Source organism: Desmodus rotundus, chromosome 6 (assembly GCF_022682495.2).
Source record: "Desmodus rotundus isolate HL8 chromosome 6, HLdesRot8A.1, whole genome shotgun sequence".
Taxonomy (NCBI): Eukaryota; Metazoa; Chordata; class Mammalia; order Chiroptera; family Phyllostomidae; genus Desmodus; species Desmodus rotundus.
This window is the reverse complement of record NC_071392.1, coordinates 146,718,385-146,733,343: the sequence shown is the minus strand read 5'-3', so window position 1 is coordinate 146,733,343 and position 14,959 is coordinate 146,718,385. Positions and strand designations below refer to the sequence as shown.

Below are 14,959 nucleotides of genomic sequence, written 5' to 3'. Positions count from 1 at the left end.
TGCCCTTCCAGTTGTTGCCCTGGTGTTGAATCCCACAGGGGGTGGGTCTACTGAGTCCTAAGTCTGTTGTGAGCCTTTTAAGAGTATCTTAAGAATCCTGCAGTTTCTTCTGCCACCCCAACACCCACTAGTTTTTACAGCCAGAAGTTAGGGGGATTTATCTTCCTGACACTGGAACTCTGGCCTGGGAGGTCTGGTCTGGGGCTGGGATCCCTCACTCCTGAGGTATCCCTCCCAATTTTTATCCACCACATGTGGATGTGGGAATGCCTGTTCCTGTCTCCATGCCTCTCTACCTCCCTTCCCCTCCTACCTGTCTGGATGAATGTGACTTCTTTAAATCCTTGGTTGTCAGACTTCCACACAGCCTGATTTCTGACAATTCTGGATGATACTTTATAGTCTGGTTGTATTTTTTGCTATGGTTGTGCATGGAGTTGAGGCGTGTTTACCTATGCCCCCATCTTGACCAGATGTCTGTTTCTCTACTTTTTAAACTTTTCAATTCTCCAGTTATTTTTAAATTTTATCATCACTCAAATCTCTGAATGGCAATCCAATCTCGGTCTAAATGAGGTTCTTTATTTTTATAAATAGTGCCTCTATAAACTAAGTTAGGCTTTAAATGATAATCTGACAAACAGGTAGAGCTGAGCATTTGGAAAAGGATACAGACTTGGTCTTAGATGATATTAAAATTTAGGTAGATTACTGAGGCAAAGGTGACTTTTAAAAATGGTTCTGGGACAACTTGGTCATTTGTATGTACCCTGACCGGGGACTGAACCTGCAGCCTTGGAATATCGGGATGATGCTCCAACCAAGTGAGCTACCCAGACAGGACAACTTGGTCATTTGGAAAAGGGTAAAATTAGAGCTGCATGTAACACCATACACAAGAATAAACTCCAAGTGGACTGGAAAGCTAAATGTAAAAAGTGAAACCATACAAGTACTAGGAAAAACACATAGGTAAATTCCACTTCAACCTCAGTGTGTGGAAATGGCTTTCTAACTGTAACTCAAAATCCTAGAGAACTCCAAGTGATACAACTTTACATCCTGGTGCAACCTGGCAAAATGTCAGAAGGTGGGCCTCCATTCCTCTGTCAATCATAAAGTCACTGCTCTCCACCACAGACCTCTCAGTGCGGCAGCTGACTGGGAACATTCCTTGGACTTTGGGTCAGTGAATACAACGAAAACACACTTGACTTGGAGCTTACAAGTGTATATACCTTCTATCATTATTAAATGATAAAAGCTGGCATTAAATATATTTTGAAATATTCTCTTAAATAATCCTGCTGTGAGCATGTGTTTAATAGACAACAAGTAAAAAGCCAAGAGGTTAACACCAGCAATGTCCATGTTGTAAACCTATAAGCAGCTCTCTGCTGCTCCCTGCAGGTTTGTAAAGTAATTGCTACAAGATAAAACAGCATAAATTTAAGACAAGGAGAGTCACCCAGAGATCAATCACATCTGGGTAAAAGGAGGGTTTTAAAAAGGCACATACTTGTTAAAGGGCTGGAAAGTGGAGGCACATGCAACAAAACTCGCTTTAATACAATGCAGGTGGGATGAGAAATCGACACACTGACAGGGCTAGGGACAGCAGCCTTGCAAATTATTCTGAAAGGGAATTCTTCATCACTAAAAATAAGCAAAACTCGAGTTTTTTCTGAAATCAGACATCACTTTCTTTCCACGTACAGACATCTTGTTCTTTCCACAAATCACTTTTAGAAGCCCTTCAGGAAGTCTGGAGGGAGGATCTTTGGAGTTAAGCTGTGGTTGGAACTTGACTCGCATTAAGTCTGATCAGAAAGATTTTCTTATGAGGAAAGATGACAGATCTCTGAGGATTAATCTTGAAAATAGTTGCTTGTTTCTTACCTCAAAAAATGCTATTTCCCACAACTCAATTTAATAGACACACATTTCCTCATTCTGGTACTGCTTAAATTCTGCCTCCAAAATAAGCCCTTTTTAGACCTGGAGCGCAGGTGAGGGTTACAGGAAAACATACTATCAGTGAACTATTCTTGTGATGTTGGGTGCGGCCAGTATGCCGGTTAGGTCACCACTTCGTTTTGGAAGGTCAGTCATCTGTGGCATCTGGCTCTCTGTCTCCTCAGTGTGGCCACGGTTCCACCAAAATCAAAATGACTTGGGATGCTGGTTAACAAAGCAGACTCCTGGCTGCCACCTCACAAGTCTGTGGTATCAGGCACTTCTCAGGGCTTGCGAATCTTAGGCACCATAAAGTCTGAGAAGCACTTCGCTACACAAAGTGATCTTTCCTAACAAACACAGGAAACACTGAAATGACAAACTCTTTCATCAGCAGATAATCGAAAGATATCCCACTAACTTCGAAATGTTTTGGAATACACAACTCATATTGCCCTGGTTTAAATTCAGGATCAGAAATCTAAGGTCCCTTCCAGTTCCTAAATTCTAGTATTTCATTCAATCACTTGTCAATAGTATTCATAAACTCAGTCAACACTGGTAATCTCTAAGAAATTAATAAATACGGCAACCTTAGTTCAAAAGGATGCCCATTAGAAATGAAATAAAAGGGAAACAACAGGTCAGAAAGATTTTCTTATGAGGTTAACAAAACATGCAGGCCACTCTAGAAAAGTTACTGAAAACTTTTTGGCAGCAACCAAGAGAACATTCTCTAAAAACATGCCCATTCTTACAACACTGATAACATTATAAAAATAAGGCAATGAGGTAGCAAAGGCATGGAAATCAAAAGGATTAAATAACCCAGGATTTAGGAAAAATGAGAGAGAGGAAAAGGATGGATATAAAACTTCTGTCCTAAACCAACACTTCAATAATGGCTCCTGGTTAAAAATAAAACAGCCGTAAAGGAAAGAACAACCTTGTTATTTTTTTTCAGAGCCTGAGGAAAATGTTTTAAACCCCCAGAAACCATGCACTCTGGGTCCAGGTTCACCAAGCAGCAGACCGTTGGGTGCCTTTCTTAAATGGATCTATGCACCTATCTACCATGTGTAAATGAACACCACGTGCAAACAACCGGCACCAGGGAGCAAACCCATTAAAATGGTTAAATCTGCATTTTGCTTACACATAAGAAAAGCTTTTTCATTTTCAGGCAAGAATTAAATATCCAGAACCCTGAGGAGCTCCAAGTCCCTCTATCCTCGCCGGATCTGAAAGGGCATCACCAGACATCCAGGAGCTGAAGCCAAGGACTCCTCCTAATTCAGCCCTCCCAGCTAAATCCACCAGCACTGTCTTGTCAGCTCTACCTCCAACAGGTGTCCTGCAACCACTCGCTTCTGTTCACTTGATCTACAGTTCAAGCTGCTGTCATTTTGCCCAGGTACTGCATTAGGCTTGAATGGGCTCAACGCCCCACTTGTTCCAGCCCCATCCTTCATTTTCTACACAACCATCAGATGATGCTTAATAAAATACAAGTAACTTCCATCTCTACTCTGGCTTAAAATTACCTGTTTCCTATTGCCCTTGGAATGAGTCTGAAATTCCTCACCATGGCTTGTAAAGTGTTCCCCAATCTGACCCTCACTTGCTTCATCACCTAACCGCCTTCCTCAGTCACTGCTCCAGCGCCTGGCCCTTTCATCCCTCCCACGCCGAGGGTACACACACCACGCTTGTCGAGTCTATACACTAGGTTTGTTAGCACATCTGATGCCTTCCCCTTTGAGTCTTTGTTGAAATGCCACTCTTCTCCAGAGAGGTTTTTCCTGATCTGGAGTAGTCCTCTCCTCATCCTCCCAATCCTCCCACCTCTTCATCACTTCATCTCACCTTTTTCAAACCTCCCAACTAGAATCTACTGCGTCGGCCAAGAAGTCCGTTTGGATTTTTCCATACAATGGCTCTAGTAGCACTTAGTTGTCTTGAACTTCATTCAAAACCATTTTGTTAGATTGCACTGTGACAGTTGTCCTATCAGCGTGCATTAAAAAAACTTATCAAAACTAGTAAATCTTTGTGCAGCCATTTTAATACTGAAGATGGAAGAAGATACACAACATTTTCAGCATATTGTGCTTTATTATTTCAAGAAAGGTAAAAATGCAACTGAAATGCAAAAAAAGATTTGTGCAGTGTATGGAGAAGGTGCTGTGATTGATCGAACATGTCAAAAGTGGTTTGCGAAGTTTCTTGTACTATTGACATTTTGGCCAAATAATTCTTTGCTGTGGGGCTGTCTTATGCGTTGGAAGATGTTTAGCAGCACCCCTGGCCTCTGCCCACTAGAAGGTAATAGCGGGAGATAGCTGACATACTCAAGATATCCAAATCCATAAAGTTATTGGTAAAAATGAAAAATGTGTCTTATTTTACAGAAAAAAAACATGTGGACTTTTTGGCCAACCCAACACTTAGGAGAGAAAAACGCCTCTGTCTTATTCGCCACTGTATCCCCATGGTCCTCAAACAATGTCTGGCATGTGGGAGAAAATGCAAGTATTCCTTGAAGAAATGAATGAGATAAAAATCCCTGTAGCTTGTAAGATAAATCACTGGCGCTCACGGGAATGATAACCATACTGTTCATTCAGCAGCTATTTAATGAAGAAAGACTGTGTGCAAGGCCCCACGACTGTGGTCCTCAAAACTTTCAGTGTGTGTGAGAATTCCACAGGGAGTTAGTACTCGAGGCCTAAGCACTCCACTTGTGACAAGCAGCCCACAAAAGGCGATTCTCTTAGAGGATCAATAACATACAATACAGTATGTTCTATAGGCCCCAACACTATAAGCATCTTTGTGGCATACATAATAAGCAATAATTCTCGTCTCCTCCCAGATCCATCCTTCACTTCAGCCAAGCCTTTTGGAATCACTTACCGGCTTCACTGCTCCAGTACATCTCAAATGTTAGTTAAAATCCCATTACTCAGGTTGGCACGTCTACATTTAGGTTTGCACAAACAGATTCGATTTGCTGCTGAAAGAAACACACAGTGCTTTCCTCAAGAGATTTTGCCTCTTTTTACCAAATCTTAACTGCCTTCCTCTTCCTTAATTACTCTTGGTTTATGAGTTGTGCCGAGAATGGGCACTCTTGAACCTGGATCATCCTCTCAGCCACAAGGCAAGCCAAGTCAGCCTGAATACCAGACTTTGGGCTACTGATACTTGGTTCTGCCCAAAGAAACATTTAGCAACATACAGGTCCCATGATAGCACTTCTTAACCAAATCCTCGAAGGTCAGCTTTGCACGCTCTTGGTAAAAAGTCCATCTTGGTTGTCAAGAATCAATTTTTACTTATATTCTCAAAATGGAGTAACTTTTGTTGTTGTTGATTATAAATGTAATGCATACTTACTATAAAAAGCAAGTATCAACACTGTTAAAACAAACTTCCCCAAACTCAGACCCCTGAAAGCTACCCATTTTTCATAATTTGGTGTACATCTTTCCAAACTTTCATATATAAGCATATGTTCACGCAGGTCTTTCACTAAAACGAACCATCTCTGACTGCTCTATAAACTAACACCTATGCATTTCTCTCCTCTCAGCACTCACACTGATCACTTCTGTGACCAGATGGGTGGGAGTTTCTCCACTCTGAGGAACACCAACTCTGGTAGCACCTACCTGGAAAGAGCATCAGATCCCACAGGTTAAGGGGCTCAGACCCACAAGATTGCCCCACTTCAGATGCAAACTCTAAGCCCAGGTTGTCACCTCCGCTTTTGACCAATCGGCTACAAATCGGAGGTTCCCATGACCCAACCCTCGGGTTCAATTAATTTGCTAGAGTGGCTCAAAGAACTCAGGGAAACAATGGACTTACTAGCTACTAGTTTAGTATAAAGGATACAACTCAGGAACAGCCAGATGGGAGAGACGCATAGGGCAAGACACATGGGAAGGGGACATACATGTCCCTGGGTGGGTCACCCTCCTAGCACCCCCATGGGCTTATTGACTCCATTCTCTGAGCCCCATCCTTTTGGAGTCATAATGGAATCTTCATTAGTTAAGACTGACCAAATCGTCACTCAGTGATTAACTCAACCTCCAGTCCCTTTCTGCCCTTAAGGGGTGGGGCTGAAAGCTCCAAACTGACAACCAGACCTCGTCTTTAGAGGCTTTACAGAAGTCACCTCATTGCCCTGGCTGGTGTGGCTCAGTGGATTGAGTGCCGGCCTGCAAACCAAAGGAACCAAAGGGTCGCTAGTTTGATTCCCAATCAGGGCACATGCCTGAGTTGCGGGCCAGGTACCCAGTACGGGGTGTGGGAGAGGCAGCCACACATTGCTCTTTCTCCCTCCCTTCCCCTCTAATAAATAAAATCTTAAAAAAAAAAAAAAAAGTCACCTTGTTGACATTAAGTTAGATGTGGCTGAAAGTGGCTTTTATGAATAAAATACACCTTTACCCCTTCTCACTTAGGAAATTACAAGGGTTGTAGGTACTCTGTGGTAAGAACTGGACAAACACCAGCTATATATTTATTACAAATCATTATCACATCTGCTTAATTCATTTGACATTGCACTACAGGTGTTTTTCTATGTCATTGCTACAACTTATCTCCTTTTTAATGACTTCAGTGTACACTACTGCATCAATATGCCAAATATATTTAAATACCCTCTATTTAACATTTATAGTTTCCAAATTATGATGCTGCAACATCTTTCTATATATATATGTGTGTGTGTTTGCGTGTTTCTAACAACTTCCTTAATGACTAGAAGAGAATCTGAGGTTTAAAGTTGTTCTGTCCAATGCAGTACTCGCTAGCCACACGTGACTATTTAAATGAACTAAAATAAAACATTTAAAGTTTCAGCCTCTCAGCCGTACGAGTCACATTTCCAGTGCTTGCCAGCCAGAAGACTGTTGACATACGGCAGCCAAAGGCCAGGGGCCACCATACTGGACAGGGAAATGCAGAGCACTCTCATCACTGCAGAGGGTTCTACTGACAGCCCTGGTCTGTGGAAAAGTTCACGCAATGATTTGTTACCTGTTTCCCATAAACATGGCATAGCACTTAAACTCCCAGCATGAGTTCCTCTATCCGCTTTTCATCAGTATCAGATCAATGTTCTGATAGATGAGACACACCGTTTAGTTTACATTTACCTTATTAGAAAGGCTAAACGTCTTTCCACATTTTTTGGCCATTTGTGCTTATTTTTGTTGTTGCTGAGTTGTCTAAACTTTGTCTATTTTAAGAGTCAAGTTTAAAGATATCCTGTTCCCAATGACCTACACAACCTAACCACGTGTAGCAAAGAAGACACTTCTTCAACTGTCTCGCTGGTTTCCTAATGGCCATTTCACGAAGGTATCTATCAGGACAGCAGAAAGGAGCTGGCAGAAGCGTCAGCCAGCTAAAGGCGGTCTGCATTCTCACGGTTGTCTTCTTACAGTGGAGTTGATGGTTTACATTCTCTATAAAGTAACAATGGCTATCATTGCAGGAGATACTGTTACAAACTTTTATATTTTAAAAGTGATTACATTTACAGAAAAGTCTGGAACAGGAAAACCAACCCATGGGACAGGAATCAGAACAGTGGTTCCTGGGTTGGTGGGGGTTGGGAGAGGAATGAATGGGCAAGCATACAAAGGGAGTTTCTGGCCAGATGGAAGTGTTCTCCTTCCTGATACGGTGTGGGTTACACAGGTGCACACAACTATCAAAACTCAATGAACTATACACATTAGAACAGAAGCAGTTTCACTATATGTAAATTATATGTAAATTTTTTAAGTTTAAAAAGTATTGTACTGTTCAGAATATTTAATTGATAGGCAATAAAAATAATTTTAAATATTTCTGGAACTTAAAATGTCATTTCCTGGCCAGGAGACACAAGAAGAGTTTTGTTAAGTTGGGAATGGGGTACTGAGAGCGTATAACACTTGAGCCAAACCACTCGACTGGCACTGTAGAAAATTCATTGTAACATCAGCAAAATATATTAAGGTATCGGAAAAGCTTTGCTACCATTTAAAAATTTTTCTAAAAAGCCTGCACCAGTGATAGGAAAGCTGAACCAAACACTTTCTGGAAAATCATTTCCCTGATGTTATCAAACATTGATTTAATCTTCCAAGTCATTTCTGCTAAGTTTATGAACTTGGCTCATTTTTGCCCTCTACCCTCCTCTTCTGGTGGCTCACGCAAGCACAAAAGCTAACATGAGCATGTTAAAACCAACAGATTTAATAATGACAAGCGCCTAAGGAGAGACAAAGAGAAGACGCTCCTCTAATCTCCTGCCACCCACCCATTACCAATCCATCACAACCCGTTCAGCACGGCAGCTCTTCAGAGGCTAAGCTACAAATCTTGCTCATGTTCTTTGCACATAAGCTCAGACCTTATGGTAACTCTTCAAATAACCTTGCTTATGAGATCAGAGGGACATGTGTAGGGCACCAAGACTTCTGTCTCCAAAAGTGAAAGCTTGCCTAGTGAAGGATGAGGCCCAGAGAGAAAGAAGCAGGAAGGTGTACATTTTCTAGTGTATCAGCTTTGTAAGAAAACAGCTAATTTTGTTATTAAATTCTACATTGTATTTTCTTTGGCTTTGGAATCAAGCAGATCTGGATTTTAGAATCAGTCCTGCCATTTACCAGTTGTATGATCTCGGGCAAGTTACTTCACCACTCTGAAGGGTTCTCTCGAGGAATGCTGACAGTATAGTATGTTTCATAAGGTGAGTTGTGAAGACAAAATGAAAACACAATTAACATTTTAAGCTCAACAGCTGGCACATTCTAGGTGCTTAACATATTATAGCTTCTATCACACACAATTCTGGTCCTTGAGAACGCCGTGTCACTGATACAAGCCCCAGTCCCTCCTCTCTGTAACCAAACCACCACTGGGATATCCACGCAGTCATTTTTTGCTAACAAGGGACTAACATAAACTGGCGGCACTCCCTAATTCTAAAGTCTGACAAAACAATGTCCATTTTACGAATTTCAGCAGCCAACCACAGATGAGGGCACAAAAGAGCTAAAAAAGTTTATATATACAAATTAGAAAATAATTATACAAGATGAACATAAGAAATCAAAGTCGGAGTTCTGGCCAAGGTGGAGGCGTAGGTAGAAACCCTTTGCTTCCTCGCACAACCAAAAAAAAGAATACCAATCTAAAAACCAATAAACAACCAGAAGTGCCAGAAAATCCAACTGCATGGAACTCCGACGACCACAGAATTAAATAACAGTCAAAAAGAACAACCAGACAGGTAAGGCAGCAGACCATGGGGTGGGCTGGCTGTGTGGGAGGGGCTGACTTAAGGGGAAACTGAGACTCAGAGGTGGCTGTGGACTACGCTGCCAACGGGGTGGGAGAATCTCCCAGTCTCACACAAGAGTTCACTGGAAAGTGGGCTAGAGACAAGCAGGCCAGCCGCACTGTTCCCTCTCTGGCTCCTCCCCCACAGGCAGCCCCACAGCGCAGCAAGGAGGGTCACCTTGCCAGGGTGAATACCTAAGGCTCCACTCCCTTACAACTTATTGGGGGGCCCCAGAAAAGAAATCGGGCCAAAATGAAAGAACAATGCAAAACCTCAGAAAGAGAGCTAAGTAAGGAGGATATAGCCTACCTATCTGATGGAGAATTTAAAGCCCAGGTAATCACAATGCTCACAGAACTGATTAAGCTTGGTCAAAAAAATCAAAGAACAAATGTAAGATACCCAATATGAAATAAAGCAACATATTCAGGGAACCAACAGTGACAGGAAGGAAACCAGGACTCAAAGCAATGATTTGGAACAAAAGGAAGAAATAATCATCCAAATGGAACAGAATGAAGAAACAAAAATCCAAAAAATGAAGAAAGGCTGAGGATTCTCTGGGACAACCTGAAACGTTCCAATATCCAAATCATAGGGGTGCCAGAAGGAGAACAGCAGCAGCAAGAAACTGAAAACTTATTTGAACAAATAATGAAGGAGAACTTCCCTAATCTGGCGAAGGAAATAAGACTTTCAGGAAGTCCAGGAAGCCCAGAGAGTCCCAGCATCATTAAGTTACCCAAGATTAAATATAAAGAGACAAACTTAAAAGCAGCAAGAGGGAAGAAAAGAGTTCCCTACAAAGGAGTGCCCATAAGGCTATCAGCTGATTTCTCAAAAAAGCCTTACAGGCAAGAAGAGGCTGGAAAGAAGTATTTGAAGTCATGAAAGGCAAGGACCTACATCCAAGAGTACTCTATCCAGCAAAGCTATCATTTAGAATGGAAGGGAAGATAAAGTGCTTCCCAGATAAGGTCCACTTAAAGGAGTTCATCATCACCAAGCCATTAATATATGAAATATTAAAGGGATTTATCTAAGAAAAGATCAAAACTATGAACAGTACAATGACAACAAACTCACAACTATCAACAAATGAACCTAAAGAAATAAAAGAAGAACCTAAAAAAAGAAAAGAAAAACAACGAAAACAAACAACTAGAACAGGACAAAATCAGAGAAATGGACATCACATGGAGGGTTTTCAGTGGGGAGGGGGAGGAGAGGAATAGGGGAGAAAAGGTACAGGGAAGAAGCATAATTGGTAGGCATTAAATAGACGGGGAGAGATCAAAAATGGTATAGGAAACAGAGGACTCAAAGAACTTATATGTACAACCCATGGACATGAACTAAGGGAGGGGATGCTGGAGGGTTGGGGGGTGCAGGGTGGAGGCGGGATAAAGGGGGAAAAGTTGGGAAAACTGTAATAGCATAATCAATAAAATATAATTAAAAAAAATCAAAGTCCACAGAAAAATAAATGGAAATTTTTTGCTAAGCAGACACATTCTATGCTTCCCTATCTGCTACTGACTTATCTCAGATGCATCACTACTAAAGCAAAAAAGACACAGATGGGCAAGTTATTCTTAACCACAGATGAAGAGGTTTATAACAGGGCCGGCCACATTTGCTCACTTTAAAACGCAGTTTATGTGGCAGATCATGCACAAGTCAAAAAAACAAAAACCAAAAAACCCAAAAACTACTTACCTGCTTCTCTTCATCTGGCATGTTTTTTTCCAGTTCCATCAGGTATTCTTCATCAAACTCAGAGGAATTCCCACCATCATCAGGTTTGTCCTCAACCTCGTCCAAGCCCGGCTCCTCCCCAAAGGAGGCGCTGCAGTCATGAAAGCGCTCCTCTTCTCCCTGGTCCTCCTGCGGAGGAGCCTCAACCTCCTCGAGCAGCTTGCTCTGGGGCTGGTGGTCTTTGGGACGAGAAACTGGAGGGACAGCACACTCTGCTCCCTGGGGATCTGTAACTTTCAAACCATTGAACAGATCCGCTGGAACGCCACCGTTCTCTGACTTCTCCCCCATGCTGAACCAGTGAGGGAGATGAAGATGGCACTGGGAAAGGAGAGCGCGCGTTAGGCAATGGTGCTTATTTTCAAAAACAATCCTATCACATTTCAAAACACATCCTAAATAAAGGAATCTCATTAGAATTCATTATATTAGGTTATTATGAGTCCATAAATAATGCCAAACTGATATCCCATTCAGAAATTCTTATAAGCAACAAGAGAGACCGATTTTAACGGGACTCTTCTACTTCCACTGCTGGCATTTTGTCGGGATAGCAAGAAATAGGCACAAGCTAAAACAATGCCAAGAGAAACGAAACGACCCTAATCTTTACTCAAATGAATAGCTAGGATGCAAATAAGAAAATACGCCTTGTCTTTCCAGCATCGCCACACGAAGGTCAAGAATAAGTTTCTGATGGCGCTCAAAATGCAATCGGTGCCCAGTGATCATTAATTTCACCCAAATCCGTTAGATAAGCCCCTGCCGGGTATACTGGAAGGGGAGCCCTGGCGCTGGTGGTCCAAATCAGGATGACCGTGGAGTTAAAATCAGGCATTAACTTAGGCACAGCATAACACCTGGAACGCTTTAGCCCAGAGTTTAGATGCCACAATTATGATTTATTGGTTTGGCACCGGGTTAGGGCATCTGTATTTTTAAAAAGGCGTCCCAGCTGATACTAATGTGCAGCCAATTGAGAACCACTGCGCGAGAAGCTGAGTCACACCGTCACAGCCCCACCCCTCTGGTCGCAGCAAAACCACGCCAACGACCCCTGAGTCGCGACAAGAGCCCAATTTCGCCCCACCTCGTCCCAACCAAACTTAAAACAGCAACATTTTAATAGGGAGACTACGCTCGCACAGCAATGTTTTGTTTCTCCCCGCTCCCAGGCCTACCGGAACGACGCAGGCATTGAAGGCCCCAGGATTAAGAAAGGGCCGCCCCGCGCTTCCCAACAGTTCGTCCCCTGACTGCGTCCCCCACTGCCAAAGAGAAAGACCCAGGTAGCTACTCACAGGTTCACAGCACCTCTCCTCTTCACCTTCCTAGCCTCTGAGATCCTCACTTCCGCTCAGTCAAGAGCACTTCCGACGGCGCCGACCAATGGCGTCGCTGTGGGCAGAGCATCCTGGGAAATGTAGTGGAACGGCGCTGTGTGACGTTGCTGTACGGACTGCAGTACGAATGACGGTTGCCATCTTGGGTTACGGCAAGATTCCGCGTTAGGATAGAGGGAAAAACGAACAGAGGCAGGCTGTTTCCGTGGTGTTCCTTCTACTCCTTCACTCCGGCCTCTCTCAGGCTAGCAGTCTATAGAAGAATCCTGAAGCATAAACCTTGTCCAAAAATAAAGTTTTTCCCTCTAATGGTCTTCAAAGTGTGCCTTTGAAGAGGACATTATGAAAATATTCCGAGCATTTCGGGGAATGTTTATTTTACTTGGACATGATTTGGATGTCAATGAATATTCACGATCGGGTTTAACTTATATACATTTATTTAAATTTATTTAAATCGCTTGCTTTTGGATTGGGCATTAAACAGCTGACCACCATCTCATTATTTTTTTTGTTGATGAATTTTGTAACAGAGGTAACATGAGTTTATTCGATTAGTAAACCCAGATAAAGCTGTACATTTGCCGTACACTCAATATGGCAACTCCAAGACATGACTGTTTATTAAACAAACAAACTAGCTTTTATGTATCAAGGATTATCCCAGGTCATGTAAAATTGAAAAATATTTGGGTTAGTTTCTATATTTCTGAGCACGTACTTAATTTGTATAGAGCTTGTTTGTCTTCAAGCCAATGGAATAGAGCTTTTTACAAATTAATTTTGGTAATACCATCCAGAGGTAGAGAAAGATCACATATCTGTAAGATCATAAATAGTCATACATAAATGGATAGATGGATACAAACAGGGACCTTTTAAATTTTTTAGCCATGTCTCAGGTACCAAACTCAAAAGGATAGTTAGATCCAAATTCTGTTTCATCTCAGACTCTGGACATCTCAGATGTCCAGTCTTTAACTGAAGATATTTATTTGCATGCTGTAAGGATATTTTTAGAGCTCTGTTTGGAGTCATTTTGTATCTAAAAAGCTTCTGCATACCAAATAATGCATTCCATTATCTCCCAGTGGTTGGAGATTTTTTTCTTTTTAAGTGTGCTCCTTAAGGTGGACTTATCTGAAACCACGTTTCCCCAGAATGGCCATTATAATTCCAGATATCCAAAGGTTCGCCCGTTTTTCGAGAACGGCACAAGACTGTGGTCCAAGGACAAGGCGGAACCTATCTTGCTTTCGGATTCCCTAAAACAACTTACCTACAAGGGGCCCTGTTTTCCAACGTGTTTTCCCCACTTCTGAACAGGTCGGGTGACTTACCTAGAAACTTCAACAGAAATGTTGAAGAAATGAAAAAAAACCAAAGAAAAACCAGAAGAAAAAAAAACAGAAGAAAAAAAAAAAACCAAAAACCAGAAACGGAAAGCAAGTGTGCACAGTACACGCTGGAGAGCTTAGAAGGCAAAGAAAGGGGAGCTCGTAACCAAGAGCCCCACATTGGTGAGAAAGTAGAGAGCACAAAGAGCTCTTTGGGTGCTGGCACCTGGTTTGCTCACCGGCCTCGGGTTGCAGGGGTTCATCTCCTTTGGGCCTTGTTCAGGTGCCATGAAATGTCAAAGGCTCAGAAATAGCCAAAGTAAGACCACGAGTCACTGAAGTAGTAAAGAGTAAAAACTTACCGTGCACTCACCGAAAAGACAGCTTGCAAACCAGCAGCATTCAAAACACAGACTGAGGCTCAGGGGTACATTGTTATAAAGCAGCTTATATAGTGAGTGAGGAAGCCGTGACGGTTTATTCTCCCCAGTGATTGGCCATAAGCTAAATTAATGACTAAACTGGTTTTATCTGCTCAGGAAAACCTTCAAGGCTGGTCTCCATTTGCTTCCAATTTTACCAATAAATTGTCGGATGTTGCTAAAGTATAGAGCACAAAGTAAGAAACAGATTTTTACAGATGGAAGCTCACCGATCAGTTCCCGGAACCATGGAGACTGTGTGTCTTAGCACTGAAGGCCACACTGTAAAACAGAAAAAAAAAGTTTTTCATTGAGAGGGCAGTTCTGTTGTTATTTCCCAGGGTAGAGACCATGTCTGCCTTGTTTACAATTGAATATCCTCTGTTACCACATGGGTGAATGATCCTTTTCCGGGAATTACGGTCCAAATACTGGACATTCAGTGCTCTGATGAATTGCGTAAAGAGATTTGGAGATTTCTGGAATTACCTTACAGGATTGTTGTAAAAATTTAATGGTGTCATGGCTTATCTGAAACACAGAAAGTGAAGTGCTTGAAACAGAAAAAAATACTATTAACAATACTTAACACAGTTAAGTGCTCGACAAACATCTGCTGTTATTATAATTATTACTCATGAAGGCTTCACAGTATTCCCACTATTATGATCAATTATTAATAGTGATAGGAATTTAATTATTACTAGTGTTACTAATGATAACCAATAATGTCATTAATAGTGATATTTGTGCAGCTTTCATTCATACCCCCTCCACCCTGCGGACAGG

The 14,959-nt window shown here is 41.9% G+C and overlaps 1 protein-coding gene across 2 annotated transcripts in view; it reads right to left on the bottom strand.

Moving 5' to 3' along the window:
• The window catches only part of TTC1 (tetratricopeptide repeat domain 1), a 35,062-nt gene extending 22,514 nt beyond the window's left edge, over positions 1 to 12,548 (bottom strand). The window contains exons 1-2 of one of the 2 annotated variants that reach the window (XM_024576988.4): positions 12,370 to 12,548; positions 11,030 to 11,389 (exon numbers count right to left, since the gene is read on the bottom strand). In XM_024576988.4, coding sequence (XP_024432756.1) covers positions 11,030 to 11,359 — 330 coding nt within the window. In that variant the 5' untranslated portion in view covers positions 11,360 to 11,389; positions 12,370 to 12,548. The remainder of the gene's footprint in view (positions 1 to 11,029; positions 11,390 to 12,369) is intronic. The other variant, XM_024576987.4, reaches the window with a different exon arrangement.
• Between the last annotated feature and the right edge of the window lie 2,411 nt (positions 12,549 to 14,959).